At 39.4% G+C, this 16216-nt stretch overlaps 2 protein-coding genes across 2 annotated transcripts in view; one reads left to right on the forward strand and one right to left on the reverse strand.

Moving 5' to 3' along the window:
- Nucleotides 1-3381, forward strand: part of LOC101846578 (dynein heavy chain 3, axonemal) — a gene marked incomplete in the record, with an annotated part of 78386 nt that extends 75005 nt beyond the window's left edge. The window contains 2 exon segments of the mRNA XM_013081885.2: nucleotides 1058-1147; nucleotides 2037-3381. Coding sequence (XP_012937339.1) covers nucleotides 1058-1147; nucleotides 2037-2243 — 297 coding nt within the window.
- Nucleotides 3382-6948: 3567 nt separating this feature from the next.
- On the reverse strand, nucleotides 6949-16205 carry LOC101860650. Its single transcript, XM_005097241.3, has 4 exons — nucleotides 16046-16205; nucleotides 14380-14541; nucleotides 13313-13363; nucleotides 6949-8789 (listed from the first exon to the last, which is right to left on the reverse strand). The coding sequence occupies exons 1-4, from the start codon at nucleotides 16098-16100 to the stop codon at nucleotides 8623-8625; spliced, it is 435 nt and encodes a 144-aa protein (XP_005097298.1). The 5' UTR covers nucleotides 16101-16205; the 3' UTR covers nucleotides 6949-8622.
- Between the last annotated feature and the right edge of the window lie 11 nt (nucleotides 16206-16216).

The following is a 16216-nucleotide window of genomic DNA, read 5'->3' on the forward strand; positions in this document are numbered from 1 at the left end:
CCCCATCCCTTTCCAGGCGTAAGATGATATTATTTGAACGTCCCCTTTATGGGTTTTTTGGATGAATCGATCCATGTTTAGCCTTCGAGCCTAAGATTTAAAGTCTGTCACAAATTTTTATACCAGATCTATCTACCTGGTGCAAGGGAACCAAGCAAGCTAAATAATCAGACGCCCATGTTTACAATTGATATTTACTCTAGATCTAGATCTAGCTAGACTAGAAGATGATTCAGTCCTATCAAGACTATTGGGTCGGTTTGCTCGCCAGATTGACGGTGCAAAGCAGCTATCGTGGCACAAGTCGATCGCGCCCGACTCTTTGCTTCAAAACAAACACATTGTTTTCAGGCGACGAGTCGGGTGATCATCCCGACCCGACCTGACCCGGTCCGGGTCACTGGGCAGCGGCGGGCACCCCGTAGTGCAAAGGAGCGAATTGTCCCCCTTGGCGTCGTTATTTTAAGTCGTGGAAGAAAATTTCGGTGTTTTTAAAGAAATTTTACTATTATTTTCCCAAATTTTTTCGGGAAATTGGCTAAAATTCGCGAATTCACGAAAATGGTAAAAGTTGCGCGAAAGTTGCGCTGAGGGCAAAAGTTGCGCGCGCAACTTGCGGGTTGTGGGCGCGAATTTCTCTGAGGACAGTATAGGCCTTTTATATGGAACAGATAAATTTGGCATATAGCTACTTTGAAAATTTAGTTTCTGGTACCTATTCATATAAATTTATGTGCATGCCATATGTAAGAAGCATGTCATGTTTTCATTTATGTGGATTTTCATCATTTGATTATGAAAGTTACACGTTGACTTTTTACATTCACTTACTTTTGACTCTTTTATCATGTTATTTTCATTACTGTCTACTCTTATATGCGGGGTTTTTTTTTTCATTATTTTTCCCTCTTTTTTCTTCTTTTCATAATTTTAACTCTTTGTTATAATTTGCCATAATTTTGACTTTTTTTACTGTATTTTTTGTATCAGCATTAGGATCGGTCCGTTGAGCTGATGATTGAAAGGTTTTCCACCCTTGTCTGCCATGTTTCCACAGGGTCTCTTTATGGAGGGTGCCAAGTGGGACAGGGAGAACATGGTCATTGGAGAGTCAGCCCCCAAGATGCTGTTTGATCTGATGCCTTGTGTATCCTTGCACAAAAACGTTTGCTGCAGTTGTTGTTACTGTTGTTGTTTGAGACCCTCGTTGAAACTCTTTAGCTTTTCATCACATCAGAAGCCCTGGTCCCCCTTCAGAACATGGGTCTTAGAGGAAACAGATTGGCTTCGAATTTGGAAAATATTTATTCCTAACTTAAATTCAAGCACATGCTTCTGTGTGATAGGCAATTGTGTGACACCACAGCTACAAAGGATCAGGAGACAATGTTATGTCCTGATTCTTTGTTGATGATACACATTTTTCTAGGTGTGCTGATACATAACGGGCATCTGTGGTGTAATGGATAGATACTTCGTCCCTGCCTGCAAAAGACAAGAGTTTGATTCCCCTGTGAGGAATTTTATTATATTGAGTATCATCTTTCTGTTGATATGCCATATCTTTCTCAGCCAGAGATTTGCCTTGTGGATGATCTAATTAATTGTATCAAGCAGGATGCAGAACAATTATAGTCCACAATTTTACTCTCAATAATACACAAATTTATATAAACTCACAAGCATACACATTGATCCAGTGCTTGCACTAAGTTTAGATTCAGCCTGATTAATTAAGTCTTCCCTAAACATGTTTTCATGCTTGAGGTCTTCATGTTCACTGTCCCTTGACTCATAATATCCTACTACCTCTCTCTTTGTGTCTTTCCTTGAATCCTTGTCAAGTTTTTCATTACTTCTTTCTTTATGTTTTTCCTCCACTAGTCTTTCTATTCATCCATTTGTTCTTTCAGTCTTTCTTTCTACTTTTCTACCGCAGTCGCCACTGTGATGGTTTTCTTCTGACAAATTTAGGCCAAGTTCTCTTTCTGATTCTCTTGTGTTCTTTTGATTTTTCTTAACTCAAATGTTTCCAGATTTGGCTCAAACCGAATGAGATGAGCAAATTTGCAGATAATCCAAGCTACACGTGTCCTGTGTACAAGACAAGTGCCCGTCGTGGTACTTTGTCGACGACGGGACACTCCACAAACTTTGTCATGTTTATCAAGCTGTTGTCCGACAAGCCTGAGAGCCACTGGATCAACCGAGGTGTGGCCTGTCTGTGTCAGCTGGATGACTGAGACCCTTCCCAGCACAGCACAAGGCCAGGGAAAATGACAGCCATTCTGAAAATTGGAATTCTCCTACTGTGGTGCCGACTTCTAATTATAATAACCAGTGTTCAAGCTCAGTTTTTTTGGTCTTTTTCACAGGTTATAATAAGAGGAGAAATGCAAAAGATTTTAATTTGGACCCAAATCATTATTCATTCTTTCAAGTAGTTTAATGAGCTCATTGTTCGTGGGCTTCATTGTACTTATGTTGCTTTTTCATACACATCTTTGGGAATTTACAGCTAGCCCATTAATGTTTTTATGTGTGTATTACCATAGAATATCATCCTTAGAATAGTGAGCCTGTCTCTTTCTAGTTCTGCTGGAGAAATATTTCAAAGGTTTGAAAATGTAACACATGTAATGCCTTTAAGGTAGCCATGAGAAATGAGCTTTAAATGAAAGTGATATATGTATATACATACAGTTCTTCTTTGTGTATGGTAAGTGACATAGTGTCTAGTCCTGTCAAACAGTTGATTTACAGTTGTTTCAAGCTCAAATTTTGGTTTTCAGTTTGTTTGTCAAAGGAAGAAGCTATCAAAGGGACATGTATTAAATTGTGTTGCTTCTTAAAGCAATATTGAATAAGTGATATTCTTCATTTGGAGAAAAGAGATATGGCATTTTTGCTTCTTTCTCTCTTTTTTTTTAGTGCAGGTATCTGCCAAAGGTTTGGGACAAGAATGGGGAGTGTGAGGGTGTGTCAAAAGTTCGGGGCAGGTGTGGGGAATGTGCCAAAATATTGAGGTAGGGGAAGGTATTCTCAGCGTAAGCCCCATAATGGATGTCTGTCTCGTTTGGAGGTGGTCAGCTTTGTCAATGCAAAGCAGTCCCTTTGTTTTGATGTAACTTGCTATGCATTAAGCAAAGCACCACTTTGCCGCTGCCTCGGTGAAACTGAAAGCTTGCCTTCATTGTGAGCAGATCACTGTTCTCTCCCCATGCTGATTTTGTGTATTATGAAATGTGTTAATATTACTTTTGTTTAAATGTGATGATGAACATGTGCTGCTGACTTTTTAAAACCTGTTTTATTCTCCTACCATGTATGTCTTTGAGAGATGCTCAAAAAAGTCTTGAAATTAAAAGTGCACTGAGAGAGGACAATGTTTTTGCCTTTTATAAGGTTGCTGAAAATGATAATCATGTTTGTTTTAACCTTTATAGAAGTTTCTTTAAACCAAAGTAAGCCTTACACTTATACTATTAACTTATACATGTACATTTATAAAGTTGTATGTGGCTTTCCAAATACCTTGTCACTTTCCCATCTAGAACGGAACATCTCTGGCTGTTTGCTTTGTTTAGTAAGTTTGCTGTGTAGTGTTCATTTTTGCTAGTCCGTCATATTATGCTGAGCCAGTTAAACTTTGTTCTCCTATATATTCCTTCCAAACTTTTGAGTCTTAGACTCTGTTTTCTTTCATAGGGACTTGTTTTAGCAGTGTTTTTGTCTGTTGTTACAGATATCATTAGTGCTGGTCATATCGATCTCATGAAGGAAAATGTGATGTTGTCAGGGTAAAACAGTTTGGTATTAGGGTACAAGTACAAGGCAGGTCACTGAGGCTCAGAACTTCAGGGGCTAATACTAATACTGATAGTGATATGGTTTAGCACAAGTATATTATATCTGGGGCTGTTCTATAGTACAAAACAGAGTTCCTGGCACTGAAGATATGTAGAAATTTATAAAAATGGCCACGGTCTGTGTTACTATCTTAGTGTAAGTTGTACAGAAACTACATGTACTTAATTTTGTTTTGCTCACCCAGAGTTCAGAGCTTGGAGAATCTCTGCTGAGGAGATCATAAGTTGTAGATAGCTGGAGTTCCTTTGGGAAGAACAGATTATTTTTATTTCGAACTTTAATGTGATGTGTAGTGTATATAACTGTTGGTGCGTAAGTTACCCTGCTCTGTGGAAGAGCAAAACTTTTCAAGTACTTTCATAGATAACAGAACTCGTATGCATTCCAGATTGATGGGTTTGGTTGTTTGAACTGGGGGGGGGGGTGATGTACGCAGGTTTTGTCGCTGAATTATCAAGAGTACAATGTTTCTTCGTTAGGATGGATATGTTTTGAGCACGGAACCTTTTCCAGTGTGACAAAGTCTCTTTTAAATATGGTGCCATCTGTTTTCCTTGTTGGGTCCATGCTGTTGCTTTTTAAAAATCTTTTTCCGTGTTACACCTAGATTTGGTCATACTTACGTCCTGTGGGTGAACTGCTGATGTCTTTTACCTGGGGTCTATCTGGGAATAGTGAGGTCTTTCTTAAGTTTTAATATGTACAACCTGTCAGTCCAAAAAAATTTAGATACGTGTGTTTCACATGTTATGTTATGCCAAAAATGTGATTTTGTATTTATGCAAATTTTTATTCACCTCATCATACATATATATATATAATATATATATATTATATATTATGGAATCTACCTGCCCCATTTTCATAAAGTATTAATGCTGAACATTCAGCAATCATGACACTGCTTTCTTAGCCATAAACAAACTAGTTTTTCACCAGTGATGGGTCAGTGTAGAGGGGGAAATTAAATGTCTGCTTCTGGAATAAAAAATGTCTCTTCAAAAAGCAATGGTCAGATCAAATTGAAATACCCTATTTACTATTTTTGCACCATAATAGCTTATGGTCAATTTATTTATTTTTTATTTTGAAACAATGAAAATTAAGTCTGCATGTTAAGAGGGAGAGAGCTCGTTATATTTTATTCTCGTTATAAAAGTAGAGTCTAATGTTTTCCTGTGGACAAAGTCAAAGATGTTTATTGCGTTTTGATATATTGCGTTTTGATAAAGTCTATATATGTTTATAATTCATATATATATATATATATATACTTATTAGCATACATTAATATATTTGTACAGTTACATAGTCTTTTTGTGGCTATGCATTGTGTTTGTATATTTTACAAAAACCATATATACTGAGGTTTATGCATGTTAGAACAAGGCATGGCCTTCTGCTGGTAATGTTGTGAAATGAATTTTATGAAAATCACTGTGATACTGTGTGCTGCAAAATTTTGAAATAAAAAGGAATGTTTCCTCACAGAGCTCCACACTTGAGGTTCTTGCACAACATTGTTCAGAGCGTCTCAATCCCCTTCAAGTGAAGTTGGCCATGAGACAGACACTTACAATGTACTAAGTTACATGACTCATTACTACAGCAGTTTCTGACAGTTGTCTATGATGTCACAGATTAAGTACACAGCAAGATGTATCCAAATTATGAACCCTTTGCACTTTGCACTCTCAGGATTCACTAACACTACTAACAGCACGGAAACTAAGAAGAGAGTTTGGCGTTACTGATGAAAACTGTCACTCACACAGCTAGATTCCAATTATTGGCTGCAAACAAATGCCAAGTGTGTGTGAGCGCAGAAGCATGAGTGTGGGTATTTGTGTGTGTGCGTGTGTGGATTTGTCTGTGAATGAATATGCTACCTGCAGTTGGTCTGCAACAACATGCTCAACGATTTTACAGTAACAGTCAGCAGAGTGTTTAGAAAAACACTTTCCTCAACACTGAATCAGTTAATAACAATAATGTAATAACCCTTTGTTTCTTGCACTGGCCCAGTCCTGTCTGTGCAGAACATTACAGCTTCACAAGGGAAATATTACTGGATACAGCACCCCCAAAGATACGGAATCACTTGAACGTGATATATCAGAATATCATGTAGCCAAGTTTCAAACTTCATGTACCATCAGCATGATGGTAAAACTATGCCGAGCTGAGTCTTTTATTCTGCTTCACATTTGTTTGAAAGAAGAAAATCCCAAAGGACACAGATGGTCCTGTCCTATATTATCAGTCAGAAGAAAAAGATAAGAATGAAGGAGAGATAAAACAAACAGGACTTTAGACCAGGAGGGCTATACTCTGAAATATCTATGGAGTTTTTCCCCCATGAAGTTGGGAAGTATAAATCAAAATAGAAAATTCTGCCGACTATAAGAAGAACAGCTCACACCATCTACTTCTACATTATCATCATCATTGCCTTTCTCCCTCTACATCAGGGAACAGGCCACAACCTTTCCACCTCTCCCTGTCCTAGGCTAGCCTCTTGATGTTATTCCAGTTCTTCCCTCTCTTCTGTACCCACTCTGTTTCTGTACTTTTAAAAAGAGTTTTTACAGGACTGGGCAGCTGGCCATCCACCAAATGGCTCATTTTGGTAGACCAGATGTATGTACCTTTGTCGCCTCATAAAACATGCATTTAAAAGTTCTGGTTTTAATTATAGTGCTTATTTACCGAGTTACATCTTGCAGAAAAAGGCTCATGCATGAATACCATACCATTTCACAATAGCTCCCTTTGCTAAAAGATCATCACAAATGTTAACTTCTGGGTTCCATCTGGACACGTTGCTGTCTATCGGGAGCATACAAATATCAATATATGAATATGTGAGTCTTGGCTAGGCTGAGACGAACAACTTATCTCAGTCTTGTTAGGAAGTCACAGGACAGATGCGGCGGTAATGTAGTAATAACTCAACACAAATGCAAAAGTTGGCAGAGGCAAACACAGTTAACTGCCTTTATGAAAGATTTTCTCTATGAACTTGAGAACAATTTGCAAAACAATATATAATTTAAAGAAGGAAAACACAAGAAAAAGTGAATACTATAAAAAATGTTTATTAATCGTAACTTACAACAGGATCTAAATGACGCCCGAAATATTTGAATACATTTTCATATTCCTCCCCCACTAAAATTTTGTTAAAGACTTCAGGAAATTTGGATACATCTCCCCCCACTTCATCCCTCCATCTCTCACCCTTGTTTACAAAAAAGCTAGACAGGTCATCTATCGACATTAGAAATACAGTGGAATGCACATAAACATTTGGTTGATTCCTATGATTCAGCAGAGAGATTGATAAAGTCACAGCATAAACTTTAGTATCATTTACAGTACAATGCATAATCATATAAGTAGTCACATAACTAGAATAAATAACATGTTTTGTGACATTAGTTCTTATTTAAATGCTGCCCTCAAAAATCAAAATTATATTTCCCCATCCTTTCACTCTGGCATAGAATATTTGAAATGCAGTGCAGAGAGATTTAAGATAATAAAAATCAACCAAAGACCCCAGAAAGATTTAAAATAAAACTGGAATGTTTCACAAATAAATAATTAAAACTTGGAATAAGATTTTTTTGGGTTAACCATCACTATGAAAATAGGGAATATCCTCCATCTGGGATGTTATGTGATCTCATTTTACACTAACTGAATGAATGTAAAACTACTTCAATTGCTCCGAGGCTAAGCAGGGTACATGAAAGCTATGATGTGTAAAAAACATACAAGGCATGTCAACTTATGTACAACTTGTAGAAAAACAACAGAAAAGGCTATGTTACATAATGATATGTTGCATATAATGGTGGCACAGCTTTTGTAACTTCTTCAGTACACTTGCTTTGCATTTCAGAACAAGCCTTGCAGTATTGACATTTTAAAAAGATTCACTGTCCCATCTGTAGTTCTCACTCGCTCTCTTTTATTCTCTCACACACACACAAACACTTACATAAAAACATACAGACACATTTCATTCAACTCCTTTTCCTTCACCATTTTACTGACTTATTTTCCATCTGATTTTACAACTCGCAAATGAATATCAAGCATCCAACATGAAAACTCACCACAAACAAATACTCAAACACGCATACAAAGATACACCCTAGAACTGCTCACTCACAGATTTAAAACTGACAAAATTAACACATACACGTCACATAAAAGCTCATTCAGAAAAATTAAACTTGCCTAAAGTAACATGCACATACACCAATACACCATACAAAAGTTCTTTCATACAAAACCATCCCCAAGAATGCAAAAATTATTGAAGACAGGATAACCAGCAATAAGGCCGCAACTTCATCATCGCAAATATGTCTCGACAATTTAAAGAGCAACTATTAGGAATGATGGCTGGTATGATGGTTGGAATGATGCTAGTTCTCTCAAGAAAGGACATAGACAATGTATCTGGACATGAACCTACCTTAGAACTACAAGGAGGAAGATTCTGGTCTCTCAGCTTCGAAAATATTGTACGTATAAAACACAAAAGCTCTCTCTCACATGTGTGGGCATAAGGTAGAGCAGACACACACATACACATTCTCTATACCTCTCTCTACACCTGCATATATATATAGTAATACACACACACACCAAATACACTATCATGCACATCTCTGTGTAACATTGTAAAAAGAACAACAGCATAACACCTCATCCAGTCTCACGCATTATGCTCCCTCGCTATGACAAAATAAAAAGTACAAAAGACATCAGAGCGCAGATGAACACTACTCCAAGGTGTATCCTCGAGTCCCTAGCACTGTTGCAGCCGTCAGCATCCTCACAGTAACAGGTTTCTGTGAACACTCCAGTGTAATCCCAGGACCACCGGCAGCCCCATGCCACACCTGAGGACACCATACAGACAACCACATTTATTCTTTTTTCTTCAATATTATTCATTATAGCCCTTAGATTGAATTGACTTTCACAAACATCCATACATATGTTACAAACATAAACATCCATATTTATAAATAACATAATAATAATAGATTGCATAATTTATACAACGCTCTATCTCATACAAGTTTAAAGTCTGAGCACTTTACATAGATGACATGATTACGGAGACTTGACCTCATATATATAAGAAAAACCTTTTCATATAAACAAGAAAACCGGTTCAATCACCCAAGGAAGAACTTTCTCAGCCCCCCATTAATTATTAATTATAGATATTAATAAATAAATTATAGCAGGTTTAACACCCACAATGAACCCTTGATATTTTTTTCCTTATCAAATTGAACAAAGATTCCACCTGCTAGAGGTTCTGGTTGGAAAAAAACTTGAACATACCCTAGTTTGTTGGCTTGAACCCCAAGATGTCCAGAAAAACTCATGTTGGAATAATTAATTATCAAAGGAATCCACGATTAGCACTGGCTTGTGGCATCAATGATAATATACAGGGTTCCTGCCATGAACTTCCCACCAAATTCAAGGAGATTTCAAGGAGGTTTCAAGGAGAAATGTTTAAAATTCAAGGAGATTTGGTCAAGACATTCATGACCAAAGCCTATTTTCGAAGGTCTACACTTGTTCGAAAAGAATCATGTCATAGTTTCGATTTCCCTACAAAAACTGTTCGCAGGGTGACTGCCAACCCGGCTTCTCAATTTTCCGGTGGGGGGGGGGCCTCATCCATTCTCCAGGGGCATGTTACATAACAATGACAGTGCAGGCTTCATTTATATATTATATATTCACAGAATGGTGCGCACGCACGCATGTAGGTACATTCCAGTCAGCAACATGTCAGTGTGGCACTGGGATACTGTGACTTAGGTATTTCAGTCAGTTCTTACTTATTTATATTTTCCCCTCATCATATTCCCCTATATAAACTATATAAAAATGAATCTTGCTTTGAGCCTGAGAAAAGGCCTAGAACCAGAATATCCACTGTCAAGAACCAGTTTGGGTGTCAAGGTTTATACAATAAACGTAAAAGATAAAAATTATTACTCTAACTAAAAATAGAGTAATAACATGAATGTCTTAAGTAGACCTATTCAGTGTGAGAGGTGTAAAAACTGTGGGAGGGCAAGACGCAGTGACTCTGAAAATCTGCAAATCTTGAACAGAAAGCTCAAATATAGAATACAATACAGTAGTCTCCGCCTAAGATCCCGGTGCTCGGGAGCCAAGAAATGCGGGATCTTAAGTGAACCGGGATCTTAACCGACGAACCCAGGGAAGAATCTATGGTGACCCATGTTAAGGCTCACAATCGGTAAAATGGTCTCCCTCCTCTCTAAAATGAGCTGACGTGACCCCTTGGTGGGTTTATGACATAAGGCGAGCAAAAAAGTGGTTAACCTTGATGACCTATCACAGTGCATAGTGGCATGAGGCGTGCCATTTCACGAATTATCCTATCATAAGTCCCAAGATCTACGCTTATCCAGCTGCCCCTCCCCTTTACCTGTCGAAAATTTATAGCTTGCCATCTCTGACTGAGTCCCCCCCCCCCCCCTTTGTCGTTACACACCATTACGTTGTGAACACACCAATTAAAATTCAGTCTGTCTCGCAAATTCGGGAGTAGAGACAACTGCTGCAATGGTCGGGGAAGAGTTCACGATTCGATGTGATCCCGCCTGGAGCGAACGTATAGGCCCTACCCACCCAGCGAGTGATGTAAGTTTAGGGTGAGAGCTCAGGTGTGAGTGCGATACGTGGGGAAAACAAACGTGTCGGTCAGTTCACACCTCGGTGTGATCCAGTCTGAGGCAAACATTGCATCGCTTCATCGAGTTTTACGTGTATGTGATCACATTCACGATAGTGGCTGATCTTTGACGCGACGGACAGTTTATTGATCTTAACTTAACTTTTCCCCCTTGGTTGATCGGTTGTGCCCGCCCGAGTCTTTGATCTGCAAATTATAATCTGAAATGCGGGATCTTAGCTGAATGTAGACCTTCTAAAGAGTGAATCAGAGCGGGATCTTTGGGGTGACTTTTGTATAGTAAAAATTCTGTTTTCTTAAAACAGCGGGATCTTAAGCGAACCGTGATCGTAAGCGGCGGGACCTTAGGCGGAGACTACTGTACATATAATTTACTATCACCTACCCAATGAAACGGGAACCCTTTAGTTACAAACACACGTCTTACAAGGTTTGAGTATGACAGATCCCGAAGGCCTGCACCAACGCGCGCATTGCAGAGAGTTTGAGATCTAGATAGTAGTAATCAAAATTCTGAAAAGTAAAATCTGCTTCCAAGTATAGTTTTTGTCATCCGGTGTTGCCTTCACCCCCCCCCCCCCCTCCCCCGCGTGCGTCTTTAAAATAAAAAAATCAATAATCCCCCCATTCCCGAGTCCTATACTTCGCAGCGCTCAAACTTTGCATGAACTTTGGTGACCTCAACCATCGCCGATACTCACGATGTGACGAAAATGCACAGGTTCAATGACCGGTCACGATGGCGAGCCCGACAAGAAGCTTGTATAACTTTCTTTTTCTTTCTTTTTTTTCCACAAGTGACAGCACAGGACAAACGATTTATTTTCATGGCGACACAGCGTTTGTAATGCAGAACCTGCATGTTAGAAATGTGGCGCTATCAGACTACTATAGGTCCTACCGGCAAATTTCTAGGTGGTAACGAAAGCGAAAGTAGATCTGGATTTTTCCCGATCGAGCTTCGGTATCACACATAACACTTCCACTTGTTGCCGCCATAACCGCCTGTGCGCGGGTAACGTACTCTCAGGCCGGGAAAGGCCAAATGAATTTTATATCACAACCGCGACCGGCAAAAATGAACTCAAGGACGTTATCGGATTTGGTTTTCAAATATTCGAGAACGTTTATGTATTTTCCCGGGTCTTTCACGGGGCAATTTACAGATTTCTTCAAATTCCCGTTGCATTCCGGTTCTCTGCGAAATTTTTCAAATGACCGGGTAATTCCAGGGGCCCCCGGGATTCCCGGGGCCTGGCAGTCACCCTGTACACGTGTTCCTGTCCGATCTGGCAAAATTCAAGGAGTTTTCAAGGACATTTTTCCTTGAATGCAAATTCTTCAAGGACCCCTTGAATTCAAGGAGGCCGCGGGAACCCTGAATATATTTCTTTTGACCTCAAACAAAGGGTGGGGGCTCTCATGGCCTAGAGGTTAAGGTGTTTGCCTTTTATTTAAAAGGTCCCAGGTTTGAATCTGGGTAGCGACCGAAAAATTTTCTTCTCTAAAATTGTCTCCTTTCACCTCCTTTCCTACTGTCTAACAATGTTCTGCGTCTGCTTTTGTCTCTATTTTCTGCCCCCATCCCCTCACCTCCTTTGCCCCCCTCCTCTGGGCTCCTGACTTTTTCCGCAGCCTTTCTACTGCTACTCCTTGGCTCCTTCTTACTGCTGTCTTTCAGCCACATCCGTAATCTTCTGGTAGGAAAATTCTACACCTAGCCTTCTCAGACAAGGGTAAAAAATCTTGGAGGTCCCCTGTGCAAGTTGCGCACATTAAAGATTCCTTGGTGATCTAAAATCGATAAGAGAAGGCTTCGGCCGTCACTTGGGCATGATTCAAAATTTCCTACAAACAGAAAATGTTTAATGTGTCCCACGCGATCATATGACCTTATGCAGTCGCCAGCGCAGTCAAAGAGTCTACATAACAAGAGGGGCCACTTCTCTCTTTGAGCCAATTAAAAAAGAGTCCTCAAAATTCAGTGGCGCCCTCTTCGCAAAAGCGCACCCTTTGCGAACAGAGTTACCCTACTTGAGCTAAAAAAAAATCAGAGCGAAACTAGCAAGTTTTTAAATAAATTTAGGAAGAACGCTTTTTTAAAATGGTTACGCTGACAAAAAACCTCTTCCGGAGGAAAGGGTGATTGTTTTCTTCATTTAATTTGACTTTAGAATGAAAGGCAAGAGGTCATTAAAATAAAAAAATACTAAAACTCCACACTGAACGAACTCGTACTGCTGATGAACAGCAGTCGATCTGCGCACGCAAGGAGGTGCTATTCCTATTCTTCTTCTGGAAAAACGAAAGAGAGCTTCAAAACAGACTGCAGCGCCATCTGAAGCAAAGAGCGAACTTCCGGCGGACACTTTTTTGGCTGAGTGGCCCATCTTGTTATGTACTATCTTTGGCGCAGTACAACACTTACAAAACCCCCCCCCCCAAAAAACGTACATAACCACAGCTTCCTTCTCACAATATTGATGGTATCGTTTGGTCTGAGCACTCTCTTTTGAGGGCAGTTGTGACCTTCATGTTTTGTCCAAAGCACTGATATCATCAGTAACACTTTAGAAACAGGGACAGTTGTCCCCTCTCTGACCACAGAAGAATTTATGAACTACACGAAAAGTAAAAAATTTGACAAAAAGAGAGGGGGGGGGTGATCCTTACCAAAGGAAGTCCTGGATCCACATCTGCGTGTAGTCTTCTGCCAGCCACCCCCTGGTGTGAAAGATAATTTTTTCTGGTATTAGAAATGCATCTAGCTATTGCCAAGGAACACAATATTTACAGTAGAGCTTTAAGCAACAACTAGTCTGTCTCTGACACAAAGGTGTCATCATTCCAATTCTGAATTAACAAACAAAAAGGAGAGAACAAACAGAAGCTGAGCCGATACCATGAGTTATAAAGGTCACCAAAAAATTTGATAGTCACACACACACTGAGGCCAGTAACGGCTGACCAGTGTGAACAGATAAACACGCTATGCAGGTCAACATTGATGTTAAGGTTTTACACCCTCATTAACACAAATTACATAAATTCAGAAGGAAGGCTGCTTCATCAAACCAAACCAAGCAGGAAGCTACTTCCCTGCAGAGAGATGGAGGCATTCGATAAAATATCATCCCCACATGAATATATAAGAAATAACTTCTTTTTAAAACTAACTGTATCACGAAAAGTCTAGCCACTACAGTACAGAATGGTGTAAACTGGTATACTATACACTAAATACATCCAACAGAAGAGCAACACAAAGCATAGTTTGAGAGAAACAACAGTAGACAGGGTCTGTTTTAGCTGCTGCTCTAAAATTCTCTTGCTCTTCAAGTGCTCTTTAATTTTGTACTGTCACAATTCAACTGAACTAAAACAACGTTTATATAGCCAAGTAAAGGGGGATAGGGATTTTCAATTCTTTTCTTCAGTTTCTCATGAAATTTGACAGTAGCACTGTTTTCTCCAAAAATAATCTTGATCCTAAGAGCCCCATACAACTGTCACCTACGTCATCAAAGCTTTCAGCAGTCAAATATTCAAGAGCCTGTAAAAACAATTCCAATACTAAATATATTTTCCGGTTCCTGGGTCTTCTCGAAACGATTGATGTGCTTGGTATATATCACAAAATTTAAATAAAGCCCAGTGTCCCAAACTTAACAAACAGTTCAAGCTTCAAATTAAAAAAACAAAAAACAACTACCTTAAAAAAAGCAAAGTGTATTACTTACATCCTGGACTTTCCTGGTAGATTTTGACACAAAATTGGCCTGGGACGTCAGCTTCAAAGCCATTGCAGTCCAACATGGCGTTGACAGTTTTGTCGAATCCATAGCCAGATGGGCAGGTTTGGTCCTCGTTGCTGTCACATTGGTAACACTGGATGGCCAGCCCTGAGGAAGGAAATAGACAGGAAGTTGATTGTTAATGTTTTACACCACATCCGCACAAGTTAGACCATAGAACAGACAACAAGTAGAATTACATAGAAATAACTTGTAACATGTTGAGTCACTTCCAACACGTAGCAGCTCAAATTAAGGAACTTTTTGGTGAAATCACAACTCAATATCATTTTAACTACAGTCAAACCTACCTGCTCTCTAATCATATGACCACGTGTCCAAATGACCACTTCCCATTTCCCCCTCTTATTTTTTTGTATTTTAAATTACAATGACACCGTCCAAGACTAAGATGACCACATGTCAGTCCCCCCTGACCTAATAAAAACATGAGGTGTTTCAGGGGGGCATGCCTCCTGCCCCTGAATTTAAACCATATAATTTGATGTTTTGCAATTTGTGATATCTGTCCATATCGGCATATATGTGCATCCAAAGTAATCGTTTAGAACCAAAAGTAATCGTAGGTGGAGCCAAAACCACTCCATAGTTATCGTTAGGGCCAAAACCGGATTATCCCCAGGCTGCGTAATATTAAAATAAAGGAAGTGACTATTCTCACCCCAGCCCCAGGTCAGAATAAAAATATGATCAACCTCTCACCCCGGGTGAGACTTGCCAGCGTTGGCTATTCTCACCCGCTGAGAAACGGCTTGTTTTTCCTAATTTCTGAATACTGTCAATCGGTGTGGATGATCGAATTTGACAAAAACACAGGTAAAAAAAAAAGATGCTATAATAAGCACAAGAAAAGAAAAGTAACTAATTTGGCAGTCTACAAAGATGCTACGGCTATTTCACTTTTCAAATCGAGCCGAAAGACGGCGGTCGCCATTTTGATTTGCCTGGAAGTTCTCACTAGAACGAGGCCTTCTCTCTCCCTCTCTTCCGCCCCCTCACCCCCCCCCCCCCCCTCTTGAAAAATTTCCAATGCCCACAGACAAAATCGCACATTCAACACAAGAGTGCTGGAACGTTTGTTTATACCACAGAATTCAATAAAAAGGGTAGAATTCTTGGGTTTACACGGGGTACCATGGTGAGAATAGCCAAAAGGCTTGCCCTCTCACCCTGGGCGAGAAGCCTACAACAACAGAGCTATTCTCACCTAGATCTAGAGGTGGCCTAAAATAAAACACTTCTTTCTAAAAAAAACAAACGTTAACAACCCATTGACCCCATTTCTGAGTGGCTATCGTCTGAAATTGTGTTCTTTCGGCCTAAAAAGCTTTACAATTCTCTGAAATAAGGAATAGTCATTTGAGAATATCTACGAATTTGAAGTTACACGTTAAGTTTCATAGAGGTAACCCGGAAATAGCAGGTGTAAACAATTCAATATGAAAGTAGATATCTTGGTCTGATTGTCGAGAAGTGAAAATTAATCAATTTTGAACTAATCTCTCGAACCAGACGGAGTTAATATTTCGTAATTCTTCACCCTATATACAACTCTAGCCAATTACTGCAGAGAATAAGATTTGAAACAAACCTGCTGAGATACACATGAGAAGAAGCAGCAATGTCCAAACACGTTCGGACGCCATGATGGCGCTCTCTCTGTTGAACAACTCCAGGTAGATGGCGCTTCCACAGGTGAGCGAACCTTTATTTTACCTGAAAGCTGCTCAATACAGATGCCCCCTTAAAAAATATAAATTAT

Source organism: Aplysia californica, unplaced genomic scaffold (genome assembly GCF_000002075.1).
Source record: "Aplysia californica isolate F4 #8 unplaced genomic scaffold, AplCal3.0 scaffold00150, whole genome shotgun sequence".
Lineage (NCBI taxonomy): Eukaryota > Metazoa > Mollusca > Gastropoda > Aplysiida > Aplysiidae > Aplysia > Aplysia californica.

Excerpts from the sequence above, each read along its gene's own strand:
- LOC101860650 (XM_005097241.3), bottom strand. The coding sequence starts at position 16,100 with ATGGCGTCCGAACGTGTTTGGACATTGCTGCTTCTTCTCATGTGTATC. Across the intron at positions 14,542-16,045 it reads TCTCATGTGTATCTCAGCAG|GGCTGGCCATCCAGTGTTAC; the intron begins GTTTGTTTCAAA and ends TTCCTTCCTCAG. Across the intron at positions 8,790-13,312 it reads TGGATCCAGGACTTCCTTTG|GTGTGGCATGGGGCTGCCGG; the intron begins GTAAGGATCACC and ends TGGTGTCCTCAG.